Source organism: Bombina bombina, chromosome 4 (assembly GCF_027579735.1).
Source record: "Bombina bombina isolate aBomBom1 chromosome 4, aBomBom1.pri, whole genome shotgun sequence".
NCBI classification, from domain to species: domain Eukaryota; kingdom Metazoa; phylum Chordata; class Amphibia; order Anura; family Bombinatoridae; genus Bombina; species Bombina bombina.
The window spans coordinates 687,748,265-687,776,023 of NC_069502.1; the positions used below are offsets into that span (position 1 = coordinate 687,748,265).

Below are 27,759 nucleotides of genomic sequence, written 5' to 3' on the forward strand. Positions count from 1 at the left end.
ATTCCAATAGAAAGAGGTCACAGATCTCTGCAACCCAAGCCTAGCGACATCAGCCGCCTAGAGACATAATTATATGTTTCCAAAGCTACAGGGACAAGGAAAAAAATTCTTCAATTCCCCAGAGCTGAACAGTCTGTTACATACATGGGAGTAAAAATTCAAGTCTATCAAGAACTATCTGCTAAGACACTCCAGAAGAGAAAATAATTTTCGCCCCTAACCTCACAAAGGACCTCCAAATTAAACCCCCAACAAAATTGGAGACTCAATGACAACATCTTCACTGACCATCTTATACTAGAGGACATTATGAAAAAGACTGAGGAGTTTTTCTCATTTAATGACCCCATAGCCACTTCAGCAGTTAATAATTGGGAAACTTACAAGTGCTATATTAGGGGAGAACTAATGAAACACACCCATAAACAGCGGAAAATAAGAGCTACTCAGTATACCACACTTACAAATGAATGCCTTGCCACTAAAACAGCCCTCAAACGTAATCCTAAATCCCAACAACTTTTTGTCGAAATGCAACAGGATAGAGACTCTAAACCAATACTTAATCAAATGCGCACATATGCGTGCCCTCACTTTCAAATCTAATTTTTTAATAGAAAGTAACAAAGCGGGACAACTCGTGGCCAGATCCTCAAAAAAGTCATTACAGAACATTTATCTCAAGGGACGACTCACTTTCACAGCATAGACATAGTTAAACAATTTGCCGACTATTATACCTCTCTATACAATTTGCCTACAGTAGAATCTACTGCAAAAATTAAATTAATAGATGACTATCTCCAACATCCCCCCTACCCTCCCTTACAAACAAGGACTGCTCTATGCTTGATGCTCCATTCAATCTACAGGAGATACATGAGACTATTAAAACCCTCCCACACGGAAAAGTTCTCACCCTCAAATTCTACCAACTTTTGAAATCGCAGATTAGCCCTACCTTTAGGAAATGAATCAATCCCTGGACCATAAGGGCCAAATATCCCCCTCCCTACCAGAGTTGGTCACTACATATCGTCCAATATAATACAACAAAGAATGTTTCCCCTGCAGCGCTCAGTAATGTCGGACTGTAACAGGACAGTGAAATGTTCACAGAAATCTCTGTGCGGTTCCTATATTATACACACCAAAAGGAACTCAAAAAGCAGCAGTAATCCCCTCGGGACATAGGTATATTATTATCTTTGAAAAGGGAGTGTAACTCACATTAATGATCCTCTACTTCTTGTTCCATTCCTTCCCATATGCTGTTGCCCCCGGAAAGATATGCGCTTACAAACAAACAAACAATTCGGCGCTACATCACACAACTCACCAGCTCCACCTCCAACTCACATCTGACCCACGCAAACCGCCAATGGGAACCTGTAGTCCCAGTACGTATAGCCAATCCAAACAGAAAAATAGCGAGGCAGTGGGTCAGAATGAATAAAACATCTCGTTTAATCAAAGTTACAGGGTAAAGTGACATACAAAAATCACATTGCTAAAATAACGAACCGGTGTAGCAGAGACCTTCCAAACCCAATAAGACGTGGGTTCAATTAGAATACGCTCTAGCAGGAGGCATAAATATAGGCGATACCTGCTGGATTCCAAAAAATTATAGACCACTCGAGGTGACTGCTAAGCCCTACATAGCGGCAACCTTTAACATCTGGGATAAATCCTTATCCTCTCACACCACATTATCTGGACCCATATCCCCCCACATCCCATTACTAAACAACCCCTTACTCTTGCACACCGGTGTTCTTCCGACCCCTAAGATAGAGAATAAACCCTCAAATCTACCAGTCTATCTGTTACTAAATAGTTGCCAAATACAACCACAGATACAGATTGTTGGCCCCCCTTTTCACCTCTGGTTCCCATACCTCCAAGTAAGACATGCCATTGCCAATAACCCACACAAATCCAACCTCACCAGGTCACGTAACCCATTCAAAATATTATGTACTACCCCCTCCATGTCTAAATCTCATATATTTACTTTATACAAGATCCTTATGGGCTCCTTCTCTACCAACAGTCCGGCCCACATTTTTAAATTGGAAAAAGAACTTAATACTCAATAGATATTCAATGGAGCCACATTTTTAATTCGACCAAGAAATTATCTTTCTCCCTAATAATAGCGGAATCTATCTATAAACTAATCTCCAGGTGTTACTTTACCCCTCATCGTTTAAATAGCATATTTCGAAATTCATCCTCTCTCTGCTGGAGGCATTGCGGTGAAGTAGGCACACTTTCACATATTTGGTGGTCTTGCCCCCTTATCAAAGACTATTGGGATACAATCAATGACTGTATTAATACCACTATAGGAACATCCATCAATCTCCCCACCACTATTATTCTATTAAATGACACCCCCCCCCCTTGTCTCCTGTCAATACCGTAAGAAACTGCTTACTGAATGCTAAATTGTGCAAAATGACTCATACCCAGACTATGGAAAAAGCCTGACCCCCCACCTATGTGGTTAAAAAAAATGAGTTAGAAAAAACAAAATGTATGGTTACATGATAAATTTATTTCTTGACACAGTGAGTCCACGGAATCATCAATTACTGTTGGGAATATCACTCCTGGCCAGCAGCAGGAGGCAAAGAGCACCACAGCAAAGCTATTAAGTGTCACTTCCCTTCCCACAACCCCCAGTCATTCCCCGAAGGAAAAGGAGAGAAAGGAAATAGCACAAGGTGTAGAGGAGCCTGAGGTTTATATTAAAAAAATTGTCTGAAAAAAGGGTGGGCTGTGGACTTACCGTGTCAAGAAAGAATGAAATTTATCAGGTAACCATACATTTCGTTTTCTTTCTTAAGACACGATGAGCCCACAGAATCATCAATTAGTGTTGGGAATATAACCAAGCTTGAGGACACAGATGATTAGGGAGGGACAAGACAAGTAACCTAAACAGAAGGCACCACTGCTTGCAGAACCTTTCTCCCAAAAGAAGCCTCAGCGGAGGAAAAAGTATCAAATGTATAGAATTTAGAAAAAACATAATTTATGCTTACCTGATAAATTTATTTCTCTTGTAGTGTATCCAGTCCACGGATCATCCATTACTTGTGGGATATTCTCCTTCCCAATAGGAAGTTGCAAGAGGATCACCCACAGCAGAGCTGCTATATAGCTCCTCCCCTCACTGCCATATCCAGTCATTCGACCGAAACAAGACGAGAAAGGAGAAACCATAGGGTGCAGTGGTGACTGTAGTTTAATCAAAATTTAGACCTGCCTTAAAAGGACAGGGTGGGCCGTGGACTGGATACACTACAAGAGAAATAAATTTATCAGGTAAGCATAAATTATGTTTTCTCTTGTTAAGTGTATCCAGTCCACGGATCATCCATTACTTGTGGGATACCAATACCAAAGCTAAAGTACACGGATGATGGGAGGGACAAGGCAGGAACTTAAACGGAAGGAACCACTGCCTGTAGAACCTTTCTCCCAAAAACAGCCTCCGAAGAAGCAAAAGTGTCAAATTTGTAAAATTTGGAAAAGGTGTGAAGCGAAGACCAAGTCGCAGCCTTGCAAATCTGTTCAACAGAGGCCTCATTTTTAAAGGCCCAGGTGGAAGCCACAGCTCTAGTAGAATGAGCTGTGATCCTTTCAGGGGGCTGCTGTCCAGCAGTCTCATAGGCTAAGCGTATTATGCTCCGAAGCCAAAAGGAGAGAGAGGTTGCCGAAGCTTTTTGACCTCTCCTCTGTCCAGAGTAAACGACAAACAGGGCAGATGTTTGACGAAAATCTTTAGTAGCCTGTAAGTAAAACTTCAAGGCACGGACTACGTCCAGATTATGCAAAAGACGTTCCTTCTTTGAAGAAGGATTAGGAAACAATGATGGAACAATAATCTCTTGATTGATATTCCTGTTAGAAACCACCTTAGGTAAAAACCCAGGTTTGGTACGCAGAACTACCTTGTCTGAATGAAAAATCAGATAAGGAGAATCACAATGTAAGGCAGATAACTCAGAGACTCTTCGAGCCGAGGAAATAGCCATCAAAAACAGAACTTTCCAAGATAAAAGTTTAATATCAATGGAATGAAGGGGTTCAAACGGAACTCCCTGAAGAACTTTAAGAACCAAGTTTAAGCTCCACGGGGGAGCAACAGTTTTAAACACAGGCTTAATCCTAAACAAAGCCTGACAAAATGCCTGGAAATCTGGAACTTCTGCCAGACGCTTGTGCAAAAGAATAGACAGAGCAGAGATCTGTCCTTTTAAAGAACTAGCTGATAAGCCTTTGTCCAAATCCTCTTGGAGAAAGGACAATATCCTAGGAATCCTAACCTTACTCCATGAGTAACTCTTGGATTCACACCAATAAAGATATTTATGCCATATCTTATGGTAGATTTTCCTGGTGACAGGCTTCCGAGCCTGTATTAAGGTATCAATGACTGACTCGGAGAAGCCACGCCTTGATAGAATCAAGCGTTCAATCTCCATGCAGTCAGTCTCAGAGAAATTAGATTTGGATGATTGAAAGGACCTTGTATTAGAAGGTCCTGCCTCAGAGGCAGAGTCCATGGTAGAAGAGATGACATGTCCACTAGGTCTGCATACCAGGTCCTGCGTGGCCACGCAGGCGCTATCAGAATCACCGATGCTCTCTCCTGTTTGATTTTGGCAATCAGTCGAGGGAGCAGAGGAAACGGTGGAAACACATAGGCCAGGTTGAAGAACCAAGGAGCTGCTAGAGCATCTATCAGCGTTGCTCCCGGATCCCTGGACCTGGATCCGTAACAAGGAAGCTTGGCGTTCTGGCGAGATGCCATGAGATCCAGTTCTGGTTTGCCCCAACGATGGACCAGTTGAGCAAACACCTCCGGATGGAGTTCCCACTCCCCCGGATGAAAAGTCTGACGACTTAGAAAATCCGCCTCCCAGTTCTCTACGCCTGGGATGTGGATCGCTGACAGGTGGCAAGAGTGAGACTCTGCCCAGCGAATTATCTCTGAGACTTCTATCATCGCTAGGGAACTCCTGGTTCCCCCTTGATGGTTGATGTAAGCCACAGTCGTGATGTTGTCCGACTGAAATCTGATGAACCTCAGTGTTGCTAACTGAGGCCAAGCTAGAAGAGCATTGAATATTGCTCTTAACTCCAGAATATTTATTGGGAGGAGTTTCTCCTCCTGAGTCCACGATCCCTGAGCCTTCAGGTAGTTCCAGACTGCGCCCCAACCTAGAAGGCTGGCATCCGTTGTTACAATCGTCCAATCTGGCCTGCGAAAGGTCATACCCTTGGACAGATGGACCAGAGAAAGCCACCAGAGAAGAGAATCTCTGTTCTCTTGATCCAGATTTAGTAGAGGGGACAAATCTGAGTAATCCCCATTCCACTGACTTAGCATGCATAATTGCAGCGGTCTGAGATGCAGGCGCGCAAATGGCACTATGTCCATTGCCGCTACCATTAAGCCGATTACTTCCATGCACTGAGCCACTGATGGGCGTGGAATTGAATGAAGGACACGGCAAGCATTTAGAAGTTTTGATAACCTGGACTCCGTCAGGTAAATTTTCATCTCTATAAGAGTCCCTAGGAAGGAGACTCTTGTGAGTGGTGATAGAGAACTCTTTTCCACGTTCACTTTCCACCCATGCGACCTCAGAAATTCCAGAACTATCTCTGTAAGAGACTTGGCAATTTGAAACCTTGACGCCTGTATCAGGATGTCGTCTAGATACGGAGCCACCGCTATGCCTCGCGGTCTTAGAACCGCCAGAAGTGAGCCCAGAACCTTTGTAAAAATTCTCGGGGCAGTGGCCAACCCGAAGGGAAGAGCTACAAATTGGTAATGCCTGTCTAGAAAGGCAAACCTTAGGAACCGTTGATGATCTTTGTGAATCGGTATGTGAAGGTAGGCATCCTTTAAGTCCACTGTGGTCATGTACTGACCCTCTTGGATCATGGGTAGGATGGTCCGAATAGTTTCCATTTTGAATGATGGAACTCTGAGGAATTTGTTTAAGATCTTTAGATCCAAGATTGGTCTGAAGGTTCCCTCTTTCTTGGGAACCACAAACAGATTTGAATAAAATCCCTGTCCTTGTTCCGTCCGCGGAACTGGATGGATCACTCCCATTACTAGGAGGTCTTGCACACAGCTTAGGAATGCCTCTTTCTTTATCTGATTTGCTGATAACCTTGAAAGATGAAATCTCCCTTGTGGAGGAGAAGCTTTGAAGTCCAGAAGATATCCCTGAGATATGATCTCCAACGCCCAGGGATCCTGAACATCTCTTGCCCACGCCTGGGCGAAGAGAGAAAGTCTGCCCCCACTAGATCCGTTTCCGGATAGGGGGCCGTTCCTTCATGCTGTCTTGGGGGCAAAAGCAGTCTTTCTGGCCTGCTTGCCCTTGTTCCAGGACTGGTTAGGTTTCCAGGCCTGTCTGGAATGAGCAACAATTCCCTCTTGTTTTGAAGCGGAGGAAGTTGATGCTGCTCCTGCCTTGAAATTTCGAAAGGCACGAAAATTAGACTGTTTGGCCTTTGATTTGGCCCTGTCCTGAGGAAGGGTATGACCCTTGCCTCCAGTAATGTCAGCAATAATTTCCTTCAAGCCAGGCCCGAATAAGGTCTGCCCCTTGAAAGGAATGTTGAGTAATTTAGACTTTGAAGTCACCTCAGCTGACCAGGATTTAAGCCATAGCGCCCTACGCGCCTGGATGGCGAATCTGGAATTCTTAGCCGTTAGTTTAGTCAAATGAAGAATGGCATCAGAAACAAATGAGTTAGCTAGCTTAAGCGTTCTAAGCTTGTCAATAATTTCATTCAATGGAGATGTCTGGATGGCCTCTTCCAGGGCCTCAAACCAGAATGCCGCCGCCGCCGCAGCAGTGACAGGCGCAATGCATGCAAGGGGCTGTAAAATAAAACCTTGTTGAATAAACATTTTCTTAAGGTAACCCTCCAATGTTTTATCCATTGGATCTGAAAAAGCACAACTGTCCTCAACCGGGATAGTGGTACGCTTTGCTAAAGTAGAAACTGCTCCCTCCACCTTAGGGACCGTCTGCCATAAGTCCCGTGTAGTGGCGTCTATTGGAAACATTTTTCTAAATATAGGAGGTGGGGAAAAGGGCACACCGGGTCTATCCCACTCCTTGCTAATAATTTCTGTAAGCCTTTTAGGTATAGGAAAAACGTCAGTACACACCGGCACTGCATAGTATCTATCCAGCCTACACAATTTCTCTGGAATTGCAACTGTGTTACAGTCATTCAGAGCAGCGAATACCTCCCCAAGCAATACACGGAGGTTCTCAAGCTTAAATTTAAAATTAGAAATCTCTGAATCAGGTTTCCCCGAGTCAGAGATGTCACCCACAGACTGAAGCTCTCCGTCCTCATGTTCTGTATACTGTGACGCAGTATCAGACATGGCTCTAACAGCATTTGCGCGCTCTGTATCTCTCCTAACCCCAGAGCTATCGCGCTTGCCTCTTAATTCAGGCAATCTAGATAATACCTCTGACAGGGTATTATTCATGATTGCAGCCATGTCCTGCAAGGTAATCGCTATGGGCGTCCCTGATGTAATTGGCGCCATATTAGCGTGCGTCCCCTGAGCGGGAGGCGAAGGGTCTGACACGTGGGGAGAGTTAGTCGGCATAACTTCCCCCTCGACAGAATCCTCTGGTGATAATTCTTTTATAGATAAAGACTGATCTTTACTGTTTAAGGTGAAATCAATACATTTAGTACACATTCTCCTATGGGGCTCCACCATGGCTTTCAAACATAATGAACAAGTAGGTTCCTCTGTGTCAGACATGTTTAAACAGACTAGCAATAAGACTAGCAAGCTTGGAAAACACTTTAAAACAAGTTTGCAAGCAATATAAAAAACGTTACTGCGCCTTTAAGAAACACAAATTTTCCCAAATTTTGAAATAACAGTGAAAAAATGCAGTTACACTAACGAAATTTTTACAGTGTATGTAATAAGTTAGCAGAGCATTGCACCCACTTGCAAATGGATGATTAACCCCTTAATACCAAAAACGGAATAACAAATGACAAAAACGTTTTTTAAACCGTCACAACAACTGCCACAGCTCTACTGTGGCTTTTTACCTCCCTCAATACGACTTTTTAAGTCTTTTGAGCCCTTCAGAGAAGTCCTGGATCATGCAGGAAGAAGCTGGATGTCTGTGTCTGTAATTTTTGCTGTGCAAAAAAACGCTAAAATAGGCCCCTCCCACTCATATTACAACAGTGGGAAGCCTCAGGGAACTGTTTCTAGGCAAAATTCAAGCCAGCCATGTGGAAAAAACTAGGCCCCAATAAGTTTTATCACCAAACATATGTAAAAAACGATTAAACATGCCAGCAAACGTTTTAAAATACACTTTTATAAGAGTATCTATCTCTATTAATAAGCCTGATACCAGTCGCTATCGCTGCATTTAAGGCTTTACTTACATTACTTCGGTATCAGCAGCATTTTCTAGCAAATTCCATCCCTAGAAAAATATTTTAACTGCACATACCTTATTACAGGAAAACCTGCACGCTATTCCCCCTCTGAAGTTACCTCACTCCTCAGAATATGTGAGAACAGCAAAGGATCTTAGTTACTTCTGCTAAGATCATAGAAAACGCAGGCAGATTCTTCAACTAAATACTGCCTGAGATAAACAGTACACTCCGGTACCATTTAAAAATAACAAACTTTTGATTGAATAAATAAACTAAGTATAAAACACCACAGTCCTCTTACGACCTCCATCTTAGTTGAGAGTTGCAAGATAATGACTGGATATGGCAGTGAGGGGAGGAGCTATATAGCAGCTCTGCTGTGGGTGATCCTCTTGCAACTTCCTGTTGGGAAGGAGAATATCCCACAAGTAATGGATGATCCGTGGACTGGATACACTTAACAAGAGAAAGTGTGCAAAGAAGACCATGTCGCAGTCTTGCAAATCTGTTCCACCGAGGCCTCATTCTTGAAGGCCCAAGAAGAAGAAACAGCCCTAGTGGAATGAGCTGTAATTCTCTCAGGAAGTTGCTGTCCAGCAGTCTCATAAGTCAAATGAATAATACTTCTCAACCAGAGAGAAAGAGAAGTGGCAGTACCTTTCTGTCCTTTATGTTTCCCCAAAAAAGCAAACAAACAAACAATGCAGAAGATTGGTGAAAATCCTTAGTCGTCTGCAAATAGAATTTAAGAGCCCGCACAACATCTAAGTTGTGGAACAAACGATCCTTATGAGAAGAAGGATTAGGACTGAGAGAAGGAACAACAATTTCCTGATTAATATTTCTGTCCGAAACAACCTTAGAAAGAAAACCAAACTTTAAGAACAAGGTTAAGACTCCAAGGGGGAGCAACAGATTTAAAGGGACAGTCAAGTATAAATTAAACTTTCATTATTCAGATAGGACTTTTAATTTTAATTGACTTTCCAATTTACTTTTATCATCAAATTTGCTTTTTTCTCTTGGTATTCTTAGTTTAAACTAAATATAGGTAGGCTCATATGCTAATTTCTAAGCCTTTGAGGGCTGCCTCTAATCACATGATTTTTAAATCTCTTTTCAACACAAAGAGACAGAAAGTACACGTGGGCTATATAGATAACACTGTGTTCAGGCACAGAAAGTTATTTAAGATCAAGCACAATACAATGCTAAATTTAAGACAATAGATAATAAACAGTCACAGTCATGTGATCAGGGGGCTGGAAGAAGGTTCCTAGATACAAGGTAATCACAAAGCTAAAAAGTACATTAATATAACTGTGTTGGTTATGCAAAACTGGGGAATGAGTAATAAAGGGATTATCTATCTTTTAAAACAATAACAATTCTATGGTTGACTGTCCCTTTAAACACATGTCCGCCAGACGCTTGTGCAACAAAATAAATAGAGCAGAAATCTGACCCTTGAGGGTACTGACAGACAAACCCTTCTCCAGGCCTTCCTGGAGAAAAGATAAGATTCTTGGAATCCTGACTCTACTCCAAGAGAATTCTTTAGACTCACACCAATAAAGATATTTACGCCAAATCTTATGGTAAATCTTTCTAGTGACAGGCTTACAATCCTGAATCATGGTCTCAATGACCGATTCAGAAAATCCATGCTTGGTACTTTCTCAGAGGGAGTCTCCACAGAGGTAGAGACAACATTTCTACTAGATCTGCATACCAGATCCTGCGAGGCCACGCAGGAGCTATTAGAATCACAGACGCTCTCTCCTGCTTGACCCGGAGTGATGAATGACAACCTGAAGTTCCAAGGAACTGCCAGAGCATCTAGCAGAAAGGCCTGAGGATCTCTCAACCTCAAACCGTACTTTGGGAGCTTGGTGTTCTGACGAGACGCCATCAGATCCATTTCCGGAAACCCCCATTTGGTTGTTAACCTGGAGAACACTTCCGGATGGAGTTCCCACTCCCCGGGATGGAAAGTCTGTCTGTGGATGGCAGATAGACAGCAATTGTGAGCCTCCGCCCACTGAATGATTCCAGCCACCTCCTTCATGGCTAAGGAACTCCGAGTTCCCCCCTGGTGTTTGATGTAAGCCACTAAGGTTATGTTGTCCGACTGGAACCTGATAAACCAGGCTAGAGCCAGTTGAGGCCAAGCCATCAAGGCATTGAAGATCGCTCTCAACTCCAGAATGTTTATGGTGAGAGCAGATTCCTCCTGAGACCTAAGTCCCTGCGCCTTCAACGAGTCCCAGACTGCTCCCCAACCCATTAGGCTGGCGTCTGTGGTCACAATTACCCAAGAGGGTCTCTGAAAACACGTCCCCTGGGACAAATGTTCTTGAGACAATCACCACGGTAGGAAATCTCTTGTTGATTGATCCAGAACTATCCTCTGAGATAGATCTGTATAATCCCTGTTTCATTGAGCGAGCATGCAAAGTTAAAGAGGTTTCAAATGGAACCGGGCAAAGAGAACTATGTCCATGGAAGACACAATCAACCCAATTACCTCCATGCATTGGGCCACTGATGGTCGTACCGCAGACTGTAGGGACAGGCAAGCGGAAATAATCTTGGCTCTTCTGACCTCCGTCAGAAATATTTTCATTGATAGGGAATCTATAATGGTCCCTAAGAAGATCACTCTTGTAGCTGGAACAAGAGAACTTTTATCCAAATTGACCTTCCAACCGTGGGAACGAAGACAAGACAAGATCTTTGTATGCAATTCTGCTAGTTGCAAAGATGGTGCCTGAACCGGAATGTCGTCCAGATAGGGTGCCACTGCAATTCTCTGGGACCGAATTACTGCCAATAGAGCTCCCAGGACCTTTGAGAAAATTCTGGGAGTTGTGGCGAGGCCAAATGGAAGCGCTACAAATTGAAAGTGTTTGTCCACATAGGCAATCCTAAGAAATTTGTGATCATCCCTGTGAATGGGAACGTGTAGGTACGCATCTTTTAGGTCTATAGTTGTCATGAATTGACCCTCCTGAACCAGAGGAAGAATGGAACGGATAGTCTCCACCACGAAGGACGGCACTCTGAAGAATTTGTTGAGTAACTTTAGATCTAGAATGGGCCTGAAAGTTCCCTATTTTTTGGGACACAAACAGGTTGGAGTAGAACCCAAGACCCTATTCCTGTATTGGGACTGGAACTATCACTGCCATGAGGGAAAGTTCCTGTACACATTTCAAGAATGCCTCTCTTTTCATCTGGTCTACAGATAATCTTTAGAGGTGGAACCTACCCCTGGGAGGAAAGGTCTTGAACTCTTTTTATCGAGACGAGACGCCATCAGATCCATTTCCGGCAACCCCCATTTGGTTGTTAACATGGAGAACACTTCCGGATGGAGTTCCCACTCCCCGGGATGGAAAGTCTGTCTGTGGATGGCAGAATTGCTCTTGAAAAAGACGCTTTCAAATGTTGAAACGCGTTGAGCTAATGGAAGACTTTTCCTTATTTTACTATGACGGCCGGAAGTTCTTTATTAATGAAGTAAGTTACTACTTATTTTATTACTATCAGTTTTGCATACTGTTTATGGAGTTTCCATTTTACTCCCAGTTCTATTAAAACCTCCCAGTAGCATCATCACCTGACACCAGAGGGAGACATTCCAAACAAGCTGACTTCATGCAATTTAAGGAGTGAGTATACTGCACTTTATTCATTTGGCTTCAACATATACAACAAGCCTTTTTCTCTTTATCATTAGAGAAATTGACATTCCTCAAAGACCAGCGCCATCTACTATTGCTTTTCTAATGTATCTCACAGTCCTTGGGGAGAGACTGAAAGAAGGCAGCGGTCAACCTAAAAGGAGAGTATTGTTTCTCAGTCCATTGTAACAGATATTTGTTTATTACCATCTGACATTTTCTGTATATATTTTTTGCATTAAAATGAAAGTCAATAGATAATAAATAAACTGTCATGTAATCAGGGGGCTGTCAGAAGATGCTTAGATACAAATTAATTACAGAGGTAAAAAGTATCTTAATATAATTATTATTAGTTGTTATCCTACAACCGCTTGTTCAAAATCTACCAAGCTATTTAAGAGACACGAAACAACTTCTAATTGAAATGGAGGCCTTTGAGTGGCAAGAGAATTATAGCTGGTTGACAATTGATGTCACCTCGCTATACTCCAGTATACCACATAACAAAGGTTTAGAAGCAATTTCATTCTTTCTAAAAAGAGCAACAAACTATGACTCACAATTTTGCAGTTATGTCCTTAAAGTCACTGAATTTTTGCTTACCCATAATTTCTTTGCCTTTGAGGGGGTCCATTACCTCCGAGATGTGGGACAGCTATGGGGGCGAAATTTGCGCCCTCATATGCCAACCTTTTCATGGGTTGGCTGGAGCTGTCCCACATCTATGGATGTGATGGACTATGGAAGGCAAGGATCAAATATTATCGAAGGTTCATTGATGATCTTCTGATCATATGGGAAGGAGGAGAAACAGAAGCTTTAGAATTTTTGGTTGAGTTAAATAATAATACAGCAGGTATCAAATTCACACATGAATTTGGTAGCACACAAATCAACTTTTTGGACGTGACATTAGTAGGGAGACAAGACAGAGTACAGACGAGGGTTTACAGGAAGCCCATCTCTGGCAATTCCCTCCTTCACGCCAAAAGTAATCACCCGAAAAGGGTTTTTCTTTCAGTGATGAAGGGACAATTTGTTCGGTTAAAGCGAAATTGTTCAACTGAGATAGAATATGAGAAACAGGCTCTAGATTTAGAAGAACGCCTTTGCCAAAGGGGCTATAACAGAAGAGAAGTAGCCAGAGTCAGAACCTCATTAATATCTAGAAATAGAAATGAATTCCTCAGCAAAAACAGTGAACTGAACAAGGGGAAGACTTTTGAAGGCGTAACCTTTGTCACAAAGTACAGTTCACAATATAATCAAGTATGCAATATCATACGAAAACACTATCGTATGTTGATTGCAGACAAGGATCTGACTGAAGTGGTGTCAAAAGGCTGTAGGTATGCCTTTAAGAAAGGTCTGACGATAGGCAACATTGTTGCTCCTACTCAGTTAGTGCCAAAACAAACCTTTCAATCATCATGGCTTAGGTTCAATGGAATGTATAGATGCAACTATGCACCATGCATTGCTTGCGGACATCTTCAATCTGAAGAGGGATTTTTTAGCACAGTAACAGGTGAACATTTTAAACATAATTCATGTTTGAACTGTAGATTCACATATGTCATCTATCTTTTGACATGTGAACTTTGTGGGGTACAGTACACTGGTCTCACTACAAGGGAAGCTCGTGACAGGATAAGGGAACATATCACTAACATAAAAGCAGGCAAAATCACAACCCCTCTAGTACAACACTTCAAGAATTTACACAATAAAAGTGTGTCCTCTTTAAAATGGACCATTATTGAACATGTTAAGTGCAAGAAGAGAGGAGGGGATAGGGATAGCCTGCTAGCTAAAAGGGAGGTCTTTTGGATACATAGATTAAAGACAAGAATTCCCACAGGGTTAAACTCTGAATTTGATTTAATAAATTTTTGGGAATAATAAAATTAATATTATTCTGTGTATCCTTAGACCTCCCTTTACCCTTTTTCCGAGTTCACATTCTCTCCTTTCCCATCTTTGAATTTTTGGTGCAAAGCAATGTTTATATATTGTAACATATTGATGTGAAATCATACGGTTGCATCTAATTTAAATTAATATGTTGCTAACATTTTGCTATTTGTATGAGATTAAAGCAGATTAAAACGGAGTTTCGAATGTATGCAGGTTGCTATGGAAATCAAGTTTAAGTGCTTGTAATAGGAATACGCCCAGGATAATGTTTTTATCCAATCACAATTTTGCACTATGTTTTAAAGGCTAACTTGGGTTATGAACTGCAGCTACGATTACGGCCAGAAGGGCTGAAACGCGTCAGCAATCAGTTCATTGTGTGTATTCCTAAGGCACTTCTATGACACTCGAGTTTTATGTTTCAGTTTGAAGTTTTATGAACTGTTAATAAAACTTTTTAATTGCTCAAATACCGCTGGTGCAGCTTATTTCACAAAACAGTATTCAGTCTCTGGGACCGAGCATGCACAGCGGATCATACAGCATTGCCTAAAGTTTTACACCTGATCTGCACTCACACACATTGAGCTGCGGAGAGGAGCGGCGTCTTTGGAGGAGTGGCTAGCTGGTGGTCGGATTCCGGGTGACGTCACACGCCAACACTGCTGATCGAGGAGAGGACCCATGAGGGGAGCGGTTCACGACCGGAGAAATTGAGAGGTTGCATCCATCCGGTGATACCCCCTGTGGACAGGCCGACTCCGTAAGTTGTACCAGCATTATTTTGGGTGACATAGAGGAAGACCAAGCAGCTGGGTGAGTGCGTAGGGGAATATTCCACCTGTATCCGATTGAGGATTGAACAGGAGTGTGTACATTGATTTCCCTACTCCTTGGACATTAACGGGTGCTCACACGCTAAGTGCCTTAGTTTGGTTATGATAACTGGGGAATGGGTAATAAAGGGATTATCTATCTTTTAAAACTTTTAAAACAGTCTGGTGTTGACTGTCCCTTTAACTATACGAAGTGGATACTAGTTACCTCTATTCTCAGTAAATGAAGGTACACTATTGTGACTTATTTAAACTGTTTGAATTGTTTAATCTTGTTTGAAGTTAAAGTAATCTGGCCATAAGAAAAAGGACATTCTCAACTAAATGGATTTTCATGTAATATCTTGCAAAGATCAACTTGAACCTTCGCCCCTCGAGACTTTTCCTATATCAATGGAGTACTTTGCTTAAAAATGTTTTTGTTTTGTTACATTTGTCAAAAAAGTTATTTATCAATTTATCAGACAATGTACTTGTGTCATTTTGATAAATCAATAAATCATTTAAATGAAAAAAAAAAATAGACAGCAAACTAAAAAAACTGCATGTTACAGTAAATAAAAATTTCTGATTCCATAGTAATTACAAGTTACTGAATTTAGTTAGCTTTAACGACTATGCAGGAAAATGTAGATATGCATTAACTGCAATGTTTAGTTTGCTGTACCTTTAGTACTTACAAATTAGCAGCCTTTTGCATTGTTTAAAGCTTAGCATATACAGGGGGGCATGTCCGGGCAGGTGTCATATATGGCAGCAAAATTGGAAGCTGAGCACTTACATCTATTTATCCGCCATAAATCAGCTTATCTTGAGGTAATCTAGAATCCATTCCAAATTATATCATTAGAGAATACCTCAATGCATTGCTAGATGCATTTATTTACTAGCTTGCATACTGCCCTTCCTTTAGGTACTGCAACATTCTGCTCAATCTGATAAATCGATAAGCATGGAGGAGACTGCAGTACTCTTTAGGAGAGATCGAAGACCTGCTGTCTATTTTTAGGCAACAATTCTGTGCAAATTTGCTTGCAACAGCGCATCCTGAAAAATACCCTAAGATATTTACTATTTGCGCTCCCAAAGCCCAAACCACACCATCTCTCATACCTACAACCGGACCATTGCAACATCTATACTCATCTCCCCCAACATCATCCGAGGCAGACATTTATGGGATTGTGGCTGTGAAGGCGACACCAATGCTTTGTTGCTTCTCAGCTTGAGTCGACGTGTAGGAAGGAGTCACAGAGGCCTTTCAACGCCCAGCTGAGATGTTCCGCTACAGACTTGGAGGTAAATGAGCCTTGTCTTATTTCCCTGAACTTCTGGGACTTTGGACTTACCTTTTTCCCGAGACCGGACAAACCATCCTGTGGTGGGCAACCTAGACTACCGAAATCTTTCTACCTGGGACACTTACAACAATCCCTTGGAATATGCAGTCATAACACACTACAGTTTCAGACATTGTATATTCAGTCGCACTATGCTCCCAAACTTCACAAAATTGATGTGGGTTGTCACGCACCACAATCTAAGTCGCCAGATATTCTGCTGTATTATGTTCCCAAGCCTCACAATATTGCAGTGGGTTAATATATTACTAGGCACCAGCTAGATAACTTGTGTAGTCTTTTGCCAATACTTTTGTTTCTCTGCTTCATAGCCCTACATTTTTTTTTACTGTTTTTTGTGATATCTATTGAAAACCAATATGCTTTTGCCCACTAACTAAAGTTGTTTTTTTATTTCCCAATGTTTGGCACACTATTTTGTTTATTGGTTGGTTTCCTATTTTCGTTAAGTTTAAGTCAGCTACCTTCTCTGTAATTCTCTGATTGATTTGGAGCTTAAATTTACTTACCACAACATGATTGAGGAGAGGCATGGTTTTGTTTGACAAGTCTGCATATATAAAAATAATACCTCTGAGAAATGGATAATATGCTACGTTTCCTATATACTAATAGCCTAATTATGCTATACATGGAATGCCATCTGCGGCAGAGATAGCAATAGGTAGAGAACAAATTATGCAATTTCTTCCTAACGCTTATTCAAGCCTCCTAGAACTGGTAACATAATCTTATAAGGTCTAATTATTAAACTTATTGCTCCAGTACCATTAGCCTTACAAACTTCTTTTTTAGAATTTCAGTTAAACTAAGACATATATATTTCATAGGTTTCAGATCTATCTTAATTGATAAGACACATTATGACACCTTAGATTACCTTTCCCATGAACTCCCCAGCGTTTTCTTTATTTTTATCTAAATTTTTAATACCCCATCAGTGCTGTTTTACTAAGTTTATGTAGATCCAAGGATGATCTTTATTGAGTTTGGGGAATTTCTCATGCTTGAATTATTCATAAAAAGAGGTATCCTATGTAATGCACAGGCATGTTCAGCCAGATGTGACTTCTAGCAATGTACCACACTCTGTTGCTATTGTTATTGCATACCACAACTGTATTGCCATATGTGCACATTTGGTGCAAATTTTATTTCCTCTCATGTTACATGTACTGTGTATTTCCTATATTGTATTATTAATGGATAGCCAAAATAAATAAAAAAAATAAAAAAAATTAGCATATACAAAATAAAGACAATAACAAGATGGTTCAAATTAGGTCTCATGTAATAAATATACAACGCTGTAAGGAACAAATATTTAATGTCAGAGCAAAAATGACAAAATCAGATATTTTTTCATGTATTTGTGAAGCAACACCCAGAAACCACACACCCATGCTCCACCCCCTTAAAAGTGGGGAGTTAGCTGGGTAAAAGGTGGCAACTCTAAATGGTAAAGAGGTAATATAGGCATCATAAAACTTGAGAATTCCCCAAACTGAACCAATGTTGTTATGGCAATCATCTGGCAGCTGGTCAGACACAGGACAACTCATATAAAAGATGAAGACTGCTGCATTCAATAGCCCCCATCCCAGACCACTAAAGTTGAGAAATGACCTGGTTTCTAGTGTGATCACAAGTTTGAATGGTGATGAGCAATATCTTTGGGGAAATGTGACCTTCCATTTGAAAGGGTCACTTGCATCTATAACCATTTTTATGATGAAAAACATAAATTATGCTTACCTGATAATTTCATTTCCATCGTGGGGAGGAGAGTCCACAGCTTCATTCATTACTTGTGGGAATTAAGAACCTGGCCACCTGGAGGAGGCAAAGACACCCCCGCCAAAGGCTTAAATACCTCCCCAACCTCCCTCATCCCCCAGTCATTCTGCTGAGGGAACAAGGAACAGTAGGAAAAATATCAGGGGATAAATGGGGCCAGAAGAACAAAAACTAAATTTAGGTCCGCCCACCGGAGAAAACGGGCGGGAGTCATGGACTCTCCTCCCCACTATGGAAATGAAATTATCAGGTAAGCATAATTTATGTTTTCCATCTAAGTGGAGGAGAGTCCACCGCTTCATTCATTACTTGTGGGAACATATACCCAAGCTCTAGAGGACCCTGAATGAACAAACGGGAGGGTAAAAGGAGGCAAACCCTATCCTGAGGGCACCACAGCCTGCAAAACCTTAATCCGAAAAACTTCTTCTGACGAAGGAAAAACGTCAAATTTGTAAAACTTTGTAAAAGTATGTAAGGAGGACTAGGTAGCCGCCTTACAAATCTGCTCCATAGAGGCCTAATTCTTGAAAGCCCAAGAAGAAGCCACAGCTCTAGTTGAATGAGCCGTTATCCTCTGAGGAGGCTTATGTCCTGCTGTCTCGTAAGCCAAGCGAATCATGCTCCTCAATCAAAAGGACAAAGAAGTGGAAGAGGCATTCTGCCCCTTGAGTTTCCCTGAATACATTACAAAAAGAGATGTAGTCTGTCTGAAATCCTTCTTGGCCTGAAGGTAAAACTTCAAGGCTCGAACCACATCCAAATTATGAAGTAACCTCTCCGGAGAGGAAGAAGGGTTAGGACACAAAAAAGGAACAACTATTTCCTAATTGATGTTACGGTTAGACAAAACTTTGGGCAGAAATCCCAAACCAGTGCGAAGAACAGCCTTATCAGCGTGAAAAAAAAGATAAGGAGGGTCACATTGCAAGGCCGTCAACTCAGATACTCTGCGTGCCGGTGCAATATCCAACAGGAAGAGAACCTTCCAAGAAAGAATCTTAATGTCAATAGAGTGCATAGGTTCAAACGGAACCCTCTGCAACACCTTAAGAACCAAGTTCAAAATACAGGCCTGATTCTGGACAGAGCCTGAACAAAAGACTGAATATTCGGAAGCTCCGCGAGCCTCTTGTGCAACAAAACAGATAATGCTGAAATCTGTCCTTTCAAGGAACTGGCGGCAAGCCCCTTCTCCAACCCATCCTGGAGAAAGGATAGAATCCTGGATACCTTCACCTTGTGCCAAGGATATCCATGTTTCTCGCACCAGGACAAGTAAGTCCTCCACACCTTATGATAGATGCGACGAGTGACTGGCTTCATGGCCTGAACAAGAGAATCAATCACTCTCTCAGAGAATCCTCTCTTGGCTAAGACTAAGCGTTCAATCTCCACGCAGTCAGCTTCAGAGAATCTAAATTTTGATGATGGAAGGGACCCTGTACCAGCAGATCCCTGCGACAGGATAACTTCCATGGCGGAGAAGATGACATCCCCACCAGATTCGCAAACCACTTCCTCCGCGGCCATGCCGGAGCAATCAGGATAGCCGAAGCTTGCTCCTGCTCAACGCCGGCAACATCCCTAGGTAGAAGTGGCAACGATGGAAAAATGTAAACTAGGTTGAACCCCCAAGGCATCTACCAGCTCTGCCAGGGGATCCCTGGACCGCGACCCGCATTTGGGTAGCTTGCAATTGAGTCTGGACTCCATGAGATCTATCTCCGGCATCCCCATCTGTGACAGATCTCCGCAAACACCTCGGGGTGGAGAGACCATTCCCCCGGATGGAAGGATTGTTTGTTGAGAAAATCCGTTTCCCAGTTGTCCACACCCGGAATATGGATTGCTGATAACGAGCAGTTGTGGGACTCTGCCCACACCAATATTCGAGATACCTCCACCATTGCTAGAGAGCTTCTCACCCCCCCCCGATGGTTGATGTAGGCCACCGAGGTAATGTTGTCTGTCTGGAATCTGATGAAGCTGAACAACCCCAGGAGAGGTCAAGCCTTCAGAGCATTGTGGATTGCTCAAAGTTCCAGAATATTGATCGGGAGAAGAGACTCCTCGAGTCCACCTTCCCTGTGCCATCCTGGCACCCCAAACAGCACCCCATCATGCCAGACGCACGTCCGTGGTCACAATCTCCCAGGACGGTCTCAGAAAGGATGTCCCTTGGGACAGTTGTTCCGGAGGGACCCACCAAGAGATGGACTCCCCCGTCCAATCAAATCTGTTGTGATAGATCTGAGTGATCGCCGTTCCACTGCTTCAACATACACAGCTGAAGAGGTCTGAGGTGGAACCTGGTGAATGGAATGACATCTATGCTGGACACCATGAGCCCAATCACCTACATACACTGAGCCACAGAGGGTCTGGAGGAGGCCCGAATGGCAAGACAGGTGGATGCAATTTTCCTGCGTCTCTTATCTGTGAGAAATATCTTCATGGATATAGAGTCTATTATCGTGCCCAGGAATTCTAACCTGTTGCTGGGAACCAGGGAACTCTTTCCTGAGTTTATCTTCCATCCATGAGACTGTAAAAGAAGCACTAGAGTGTTCCACTGCGAGACTCAACGACAGCGCCTGGTCTAGGATGTCGTCCAGATATGGCGCCACAGCAATGCTTCTTGATCTGCCTACTGTAAGCAGTGCCCCTAGAACCTTTCTTGAAGACCGAAGGGAAGGGCCACAAACTAGAAGTGCTGGTTCAGAAATGCAAATCTCAGGAACCTGAAGTGATCCCTGTGGATTGGAACATGAAGGTAGGCATCCTTCAAGTCTATTGTTGTCATGAACTGTCCCTTGAACTAGGGGCAGGATAGAGCTGATCATTTCCATTTTGAACGATGGAACTGCCAGAAATTTGTTTAAACATTTGAGGTCCAGAATCGGGTGAAAAGGGCCCTCCTTCTTTGGGACCATGAAAAAGTTTGAATAGTACCCTAGACCTCTCTCTGCTGAAGGTACTGGTACAATTACTCTGAGAGAAAAGAGATCCCTCACACATTCTAGAAAGGTGTCCCTCTTCTCTGGTCTTGAGGATAGGTTTGACAGGAGCAATCTGCCTCTGGGCGGATGAGACCTTAAATCTATCCTGTAACCCTGGGCGATGACCTCCAGAACCCAAGGATCCTGAATATCCTGCAACCAGGCTTCTGAAAAGAGAGATAATCTGTCCTCTACTCAGTCCGTTGACCGGTCGGGGGCCGCCCCTTCATGTTGATTTGTCTCCGCAGGCTTCTTGTTCTGCTTGGAATTATTCCAAGACTGAGCTGGCTTCCAAGCTCCCTTGGACTGCTCCGCTTTCACCGTGGGCTGCTGGAGATAGGCCTTGTCCAAACGAAAGGGACGAAAAGTAGATCCCTTAGGTTTAACCTTCTTATCCTGTGGCAAGAAGACTCCCTTGCCTCCCGTGACCGTGGATATGATCGAGTCCAGTCCCAGACCAAATAGGATCTTTCCCTGAAAGGGAAGGGATATAAGCCTAGATTTAGAGGTCATGTCCGCAGACCATGACTTCAGCCACAGAGCCCTATGGGCTAGGACGGAAAAAAACTGATATATTTGCATTCAGGCAAATAATCTGCCTATTGGCATCACAAATAAAAGAATTGGCTACTCTCAAGGCCTTAATTCTATCCTGGATCTCGTCAATGGGAGTCTCCGTCTCGACCATCTCGAACAGGGATTCACACCAATGTGTCGCAGCTCCGGCTACCGCTGCTACCGCCGCTGACAGCTGAAAAACAAACCCTGTGTGCTAAAATATCCTTCTCAACATGTTTTCTAACTTTTTATCCATGGGCTCTTTAAACGACGAACTATCCTCTAGATGAATCGTCGTATGCTTTGCGAGCGTGGAGATGGCACCATCTACCTTAGGGACAGTCCCCCATAGCTTAAGCTGAGAGTCAGGGGGAACAGTTTCTTAATAGAAGAGGAAGGGGAAAAGGATGAGCCCAATTTCTCCCATTCATTCTGAATAATGTTAGCCATCTTAACAGGAACCGGGAAGGTCTGACGCACCACCCTGTCCTCATTTACTTTATTAAGTTTAGGAATCAAAGGTTCCTCCGGTAGTTTCGGTTCCGGGAACCTCCAAAGTAGCAAGCGCTTGCTTCAGTAGAAAGCGTAAATTTTTAATCCTAAACCTTAAGTCTGGTTCCTCCGCAGCTAGAGGTTTAGATGACACAGACTCCGACCCAGAAGGAACGTCCTCCAAAGAGCCGGAGTTGTCCTCATCAGCAGATAATCTTTCCGAGATACCCATTGGAGTAGATGTTTTATCTTACGCTTGTGCTTAGCAGAACGTGTTAAGGCACTAATCACTGCAGACACCGCTGCTTGCATGTGATCCGCAAGATCTGACGGCCAGCGGCCCTCTACGGAGGATTAGTCATGCCCTGGGGAGCTGCATGTGTAATCGGAGATGAATGTAGGGAACGCACCTCACGGGACAAAGAACTTTCAGAGGTGGACGGCTCAGTAATACTAAACATCTTATTCTTTCTAGATGTAGTAATCTTATCAAGGCATGTGGAACATAGTTGAGCAGGCGGATCTACCAGAACCTCCTCATAATAAACACAGGTATTAGACTTTGTTAAAGAGGGAGTACCCTCCAACGCGTCAGAGTCCTCCATAGCTTACGCCTTTATTACGGACTAAATATACTATATAAATGGCACCTTTATACTTCCAATGGCTGGGGCACTCACCACCTCCTTAGACCCGGACCACAGAAAAAAACGCTTCATCTCCTGTAACTGCCAGACAAGAAGAGGAAGTTGAATAGGCCCCACCCAGTCGCATGGAGTGCCTCAAATCGTCCTCGTAAGAAACTCCCAAAAATGACACCTGTAGTCCACCATTGCCAGAGCCTCATCTCACACATATCGTAGCAATGACAACAATAACATTATGTGCAAACCCCCCCTGTTCAATGATCCCCCTTCCAGGGATATTATCCCTTGATTCTATAAAGATAAAAGGAGTCACACTGTGACCCTGTCTTCTTGCGTTATTATGCATATAAAAAAATGAAACAATCTTACCAGAATCTATGCTGTGGAAAAGGAACACGGGTACTCAAGTGTGAGAGTGTAGTAGCATCGCTCCTGACATGGACTTGAGAATAGGAAGCAGGCAGCGAAACTCGTCAACGCTGATTGCTTATGGAGCTGTTAATATGAGTTGGGATGGTTTCGCAGAAAGACGCTCCCTGCATCTCCGGACTCTAACTTTCACCCATGCTCTCACTGAGAGGCTGACAGGACTACTTAAAACTCCAGTCCCATTTCGAAGAGTACTACCCTCCATAAGAGACTACTCCAAATTTTCTGACACTTCTCTGCCAACCTCCTGTGACGAAAGGCAAAGAATGACTGGGGGATGAGGGAGGTGGGGAAGGTATTTAAGCCTTTGGCTGGGGTGTTTTTGCCTCTTCCTGGTGGCCAGGTTCTTAATTCCCACAAGTAATGAATGAAGCCGTGGACTCTCCTCCCCTTAGATGGAAATGTCTCTTGCTGGGAACAAAGATCTGGGTTTTTAAAGCCCTCCCCCTTAGCTGCAGACTCACTATCAAGAAAATCCCTGTTCCCTGTGACGCCAGAACAGTGAGTACTGTCCTCAACTACAGATGGGAAGGACACAGTAGTCTCCTTTCCCTGCTGCAGTGCATGGGGCCACAGGATCTGTATTGGAACTGGGACCTCCCAGAAGTCCTCTGCACTCTACAGGTTAAAGGGACATTAAATTTATATCCATGATCAAACACTGCATTGCAAAATAAATATTATAAAATAATTTCAAACTTTCATTTTTTGCCCAAGTTCAGGTATACTCCTCTTCATGTCACTGGTCTCCTCTGATGTGGCCAGTTAGGGATATATGTAAATTAGGGCGTGCTCTGTGCTAGCCAATCAATGTATAGAATATTGTAGGGAATTAGACACTCCAGTTTCTCTGAGAGGAAGTTGAACAAGCATATATTTCAGATGTAACTTAGGGCAAAAGCATAAGATAAGAATATTGCAATGCTGCTTTATTTTCCATAACTAAGTATTTTGTATTCAGATTAAATGTTAAGTTTAATGTCCCTTGAATAGGAATCATGCCAATCCAAAATTTTAAGTTTCCCCCTTAAACTTTTATTTAACATATATTTCTTGCCTTTCAGCTTTTGTCTCTGTGCATCTCAATCATAAGCCTTGCCTGTGCGTGCTCTCAATTCTAATGACAAAAGATGTTTGGTCTAATAAATATTTAGCTTTCACTATTACTTAAAGAGACAGTGTACACCAATTTTCAACTGCATGTAATAGACACTACTATAAAGAAGAATATGCACAGATACTACAATCCAGTATAAAACCTTTCAAAAACTTACTTAGAAGCTCCCAGTTTAGCACTGTTGATGAGTTTGGCTTGGACACCCTGTGAAAGGGGCTGGGAAAGCAGTAAGAGCAGACACTCCCCCCCCCCCACCTATGCACTTGAAAAGACAGATTACAGACTTCTGCTTGCTCCTGGTTATATACACTTATGTGTACATCTGATACTTTGGGCTTGGTTAGGAGTCTGAAAATCATCACAATGTTATTAAAATAAAAGCAAAATTATACACTGTTACAAAAACACTCCCAAATGGGCTATACAAATGGATCATCTACTGGATAATGTATGCAAAGAAAATCTAGTGTACAATGTCCATTTAGATATAAAAATACTACATTCAACTGATAACTGGAGATAAAGTGCCTGAGTGGCCAAATCTTAAAAAGCTGCAGATACACCAAAGCAAAAAAATAATTTCTGAGAACATAAATATGGACAGATTTTCATACTGACCTGTAAGGAGATAGAATATTAAGAGGGGGAGGATGTTCACATATCTCATATGTTTCATGAAGAGGAATTGGCAACGTCTTTCGGTCAAACAACTGCTGATCCTGAATTGTGGAACTTCGAAATGCTTTCCTCATTGTGATGTCCTGCAATGAAACTGCAGAGCCAGCATTATGAGTATACATCCTGAAACAGCATTAAATATTTCAACAATCATACAAAAACAATGCACAAATAAACCTGCTAGGGTATATGTTTTTATTTATATATATATATATATATATATATATATATATATATAGTATATAAATAATATATATATATATATATATATATATATATAGTATATAAATATATAAATACTGTATATATATATATATATATATATATATATTACACACACACATCTATATACATACACAATATTAAAGTGATAATAAAGTCAAATTTAAACTATCATGATATCAATACCGAATGAAATTTTATAGAAAACAAAATGAAAAAAAAACAAACAAAACTTTTCAATATACATGATGACTTGCTTCATTTTCTTTGTATCCTTCGCTAAATAGACAACTTAGTTAGGCTCAGGAGTAAAAAGAAGAAAATACTGGAAATACTATAAATATATATTGTGATGTAGTTTCTTTCCCCAAAACTTTACACAACTTTATTATGCAACTTCCAGTCTCACACAGCTCAAAAGGGAAAGTGGCTGCTTCCATTGTTCAGGAAGTTGAGATTGGCCTTTGAAGAAAATGCCTGAATCTATCTGGAACTGCAACTCTTTTTCACTATAAGTGCTTAAAAGGGAGATGGAAACCCATGATTCAGACACAGCATGTATTTTTATACAACTTTACAATTTCCTACTATTATCTAATTTGCTTTGTTCTGTTGAAAAGCATACCTAGGTAGGCTCTGGAGTAGTAATGCATTGCTGGGAGCTAGCTGCCGATTGGTGGTTGCACATAGCCTCTTATCACTGTCTTATCCAATGTGATTAATGTTACAGGGGGGCTTTTATATATGTAATAAAAGGATTTCTTTTATCCGACATACTAAACTGACCACCTCTCTCCAGGGTTTAAGGGACATCATATTGTAACATTTTCTGCCCTTTAATGTATTCACAAGAATCTATTTTACCTGATGGTGTATTCAATTGCTTACAAATAGCTATTTTACCTTTATTTTGTTATATGAAATAGCTGCTTTTGCCTGCTAAATCTATGACCTATGTTGAACATAGTATATAGAAAAGCTATATAAGCAAGAAGCAACAGAAATAAACAACCCAGTCGGGGTGGTAGAGTGAGATAGGCCAGCCCATTTACAAGGGTGGCATTGCAGTTGCTTGGAATACATTGTACACTTATTAACTACTTGCCTGATTAAAGTAGCTCTTTAACCCTTTCTCAAAAACACAAAACATATTTTTTACAAAGTTTAACTACTGCTTTCAAATACACTACTGAACATTGTTGAGTAATATGTTCCTTTAATGAGCTGTAATGAGCTTCAACATAAATACATACTCCCATACATACTCCCACCCAATGCACAGAACCCCAGACAGGGGCAAAACTTGACATAATTGGGCCCCAGGGCAAAGGCTGCCACAGGGCCCACCATTTAAATATGCCCTTCTTGGATGTTTGAGATCCACAGAAGATGAGCAAGCAGCCATCTTCCTGTACAAATGTGTGCACATTGTGATTGCCATATTAATATATATATATATATATATATATATATATATATATATATATATATATATATATATATATATATATATACACACAGTATCTCACAAAAGTGAGTACACCCCTCACATTTTTGTAAATATTTGATTATATCTTTTCATGTGACAACACTGAAGAAATGACACTTTGCTACAATGTAAAGTAGTGAGTGTACAGCCTGTATAACAGTGTAAATTTGCTGTCCCCTCAAAATAACTCAACACACAGCCATTAATGTCTAAACCGTTGGCAACAAAAGTGAGTACACCCCTAAGTGGAAAATGTCCAAATTGGGCCTAAAGTGTCAATATTTTGTGTGGCCACCATTATTTTCCAACACTGACTTAACCCTCTTGGGCATGGAGTTCACCAGAGCTTCACAGGTTGTCACTGGAGTCCTCTTCCACTCCTCCATGACAACATCATGGAGCTGGTACATTACACTCCCCCACTTTCCGTTTGAGGATGCCCCACAGATGCTCAATAGGGTTTAGGTCTGGAGACATGCTTGGCCAGTCCATCACCTTTACGTACAGCTTCTTTAGCAAGGCAGTGGTCATCTTGGAGGTGTGTTTGGGATCGTTATCATGTAGAATACTACCCTGCAACCCAGTCTCCGAAGGTAGGGGATCATGCTCTGCTTCAGTATGTCACAGTACATGTTGGCATTCATGGTTCCCTAAATGAACTGTAGCTCCCCAGGGCCAGCAGCACCGATGCAGGCCCAGACCATGACACTCCCCCCACAATGCTTGACAGTAGGCAAGACACACTGGTTCACCTGGTTGCCGCCTTACATGCTTGACACCACCTGAACCAAATAAGTTTATCTTGGTTCCAGTAATCCATGTCCTTAGTGTGCTTGTCTTCAGCAAATTGTTTGCGGGCTTTCTTGTGCATCATCTTTAGAAGAGGCTTTCTTCTGGGATGACAGCCATGCAGACCCATTTGATGCAGTGTGCGGCATATGGTCTGAGCACTGACAGGCTGACCCCCACCCCTTTCAACCTCTGCAGCAATGCTGGAAGCACTCATACATCTATTTTCCAAAGACAACCTCTGGATATGACGCT

General features: G+C 42.0%; 1 protein-coding gene across 1 annotated transcript in view; it reads right to left on the reverse strand.

The window, feature by feature from the left end:
* WASF1 (WASP family member 1) overlaps window positions 1-27,759 on the reverse strand; it is a 277,901-nt gene that overhangs the window by 43,487 nt on the left and 206,655 nt on the right. Inside the window, exon 4 of the mRNA XM_053710850.1 lies at window positions 24,945-25,098. Coding sequence (XP_053566825.1) covers window positions 24,945-25,098 — 154 coding nt within the window. The remainder of the gene's footprint in view (window positions 1-24,944; window positions 25,099-27,759) is intronic.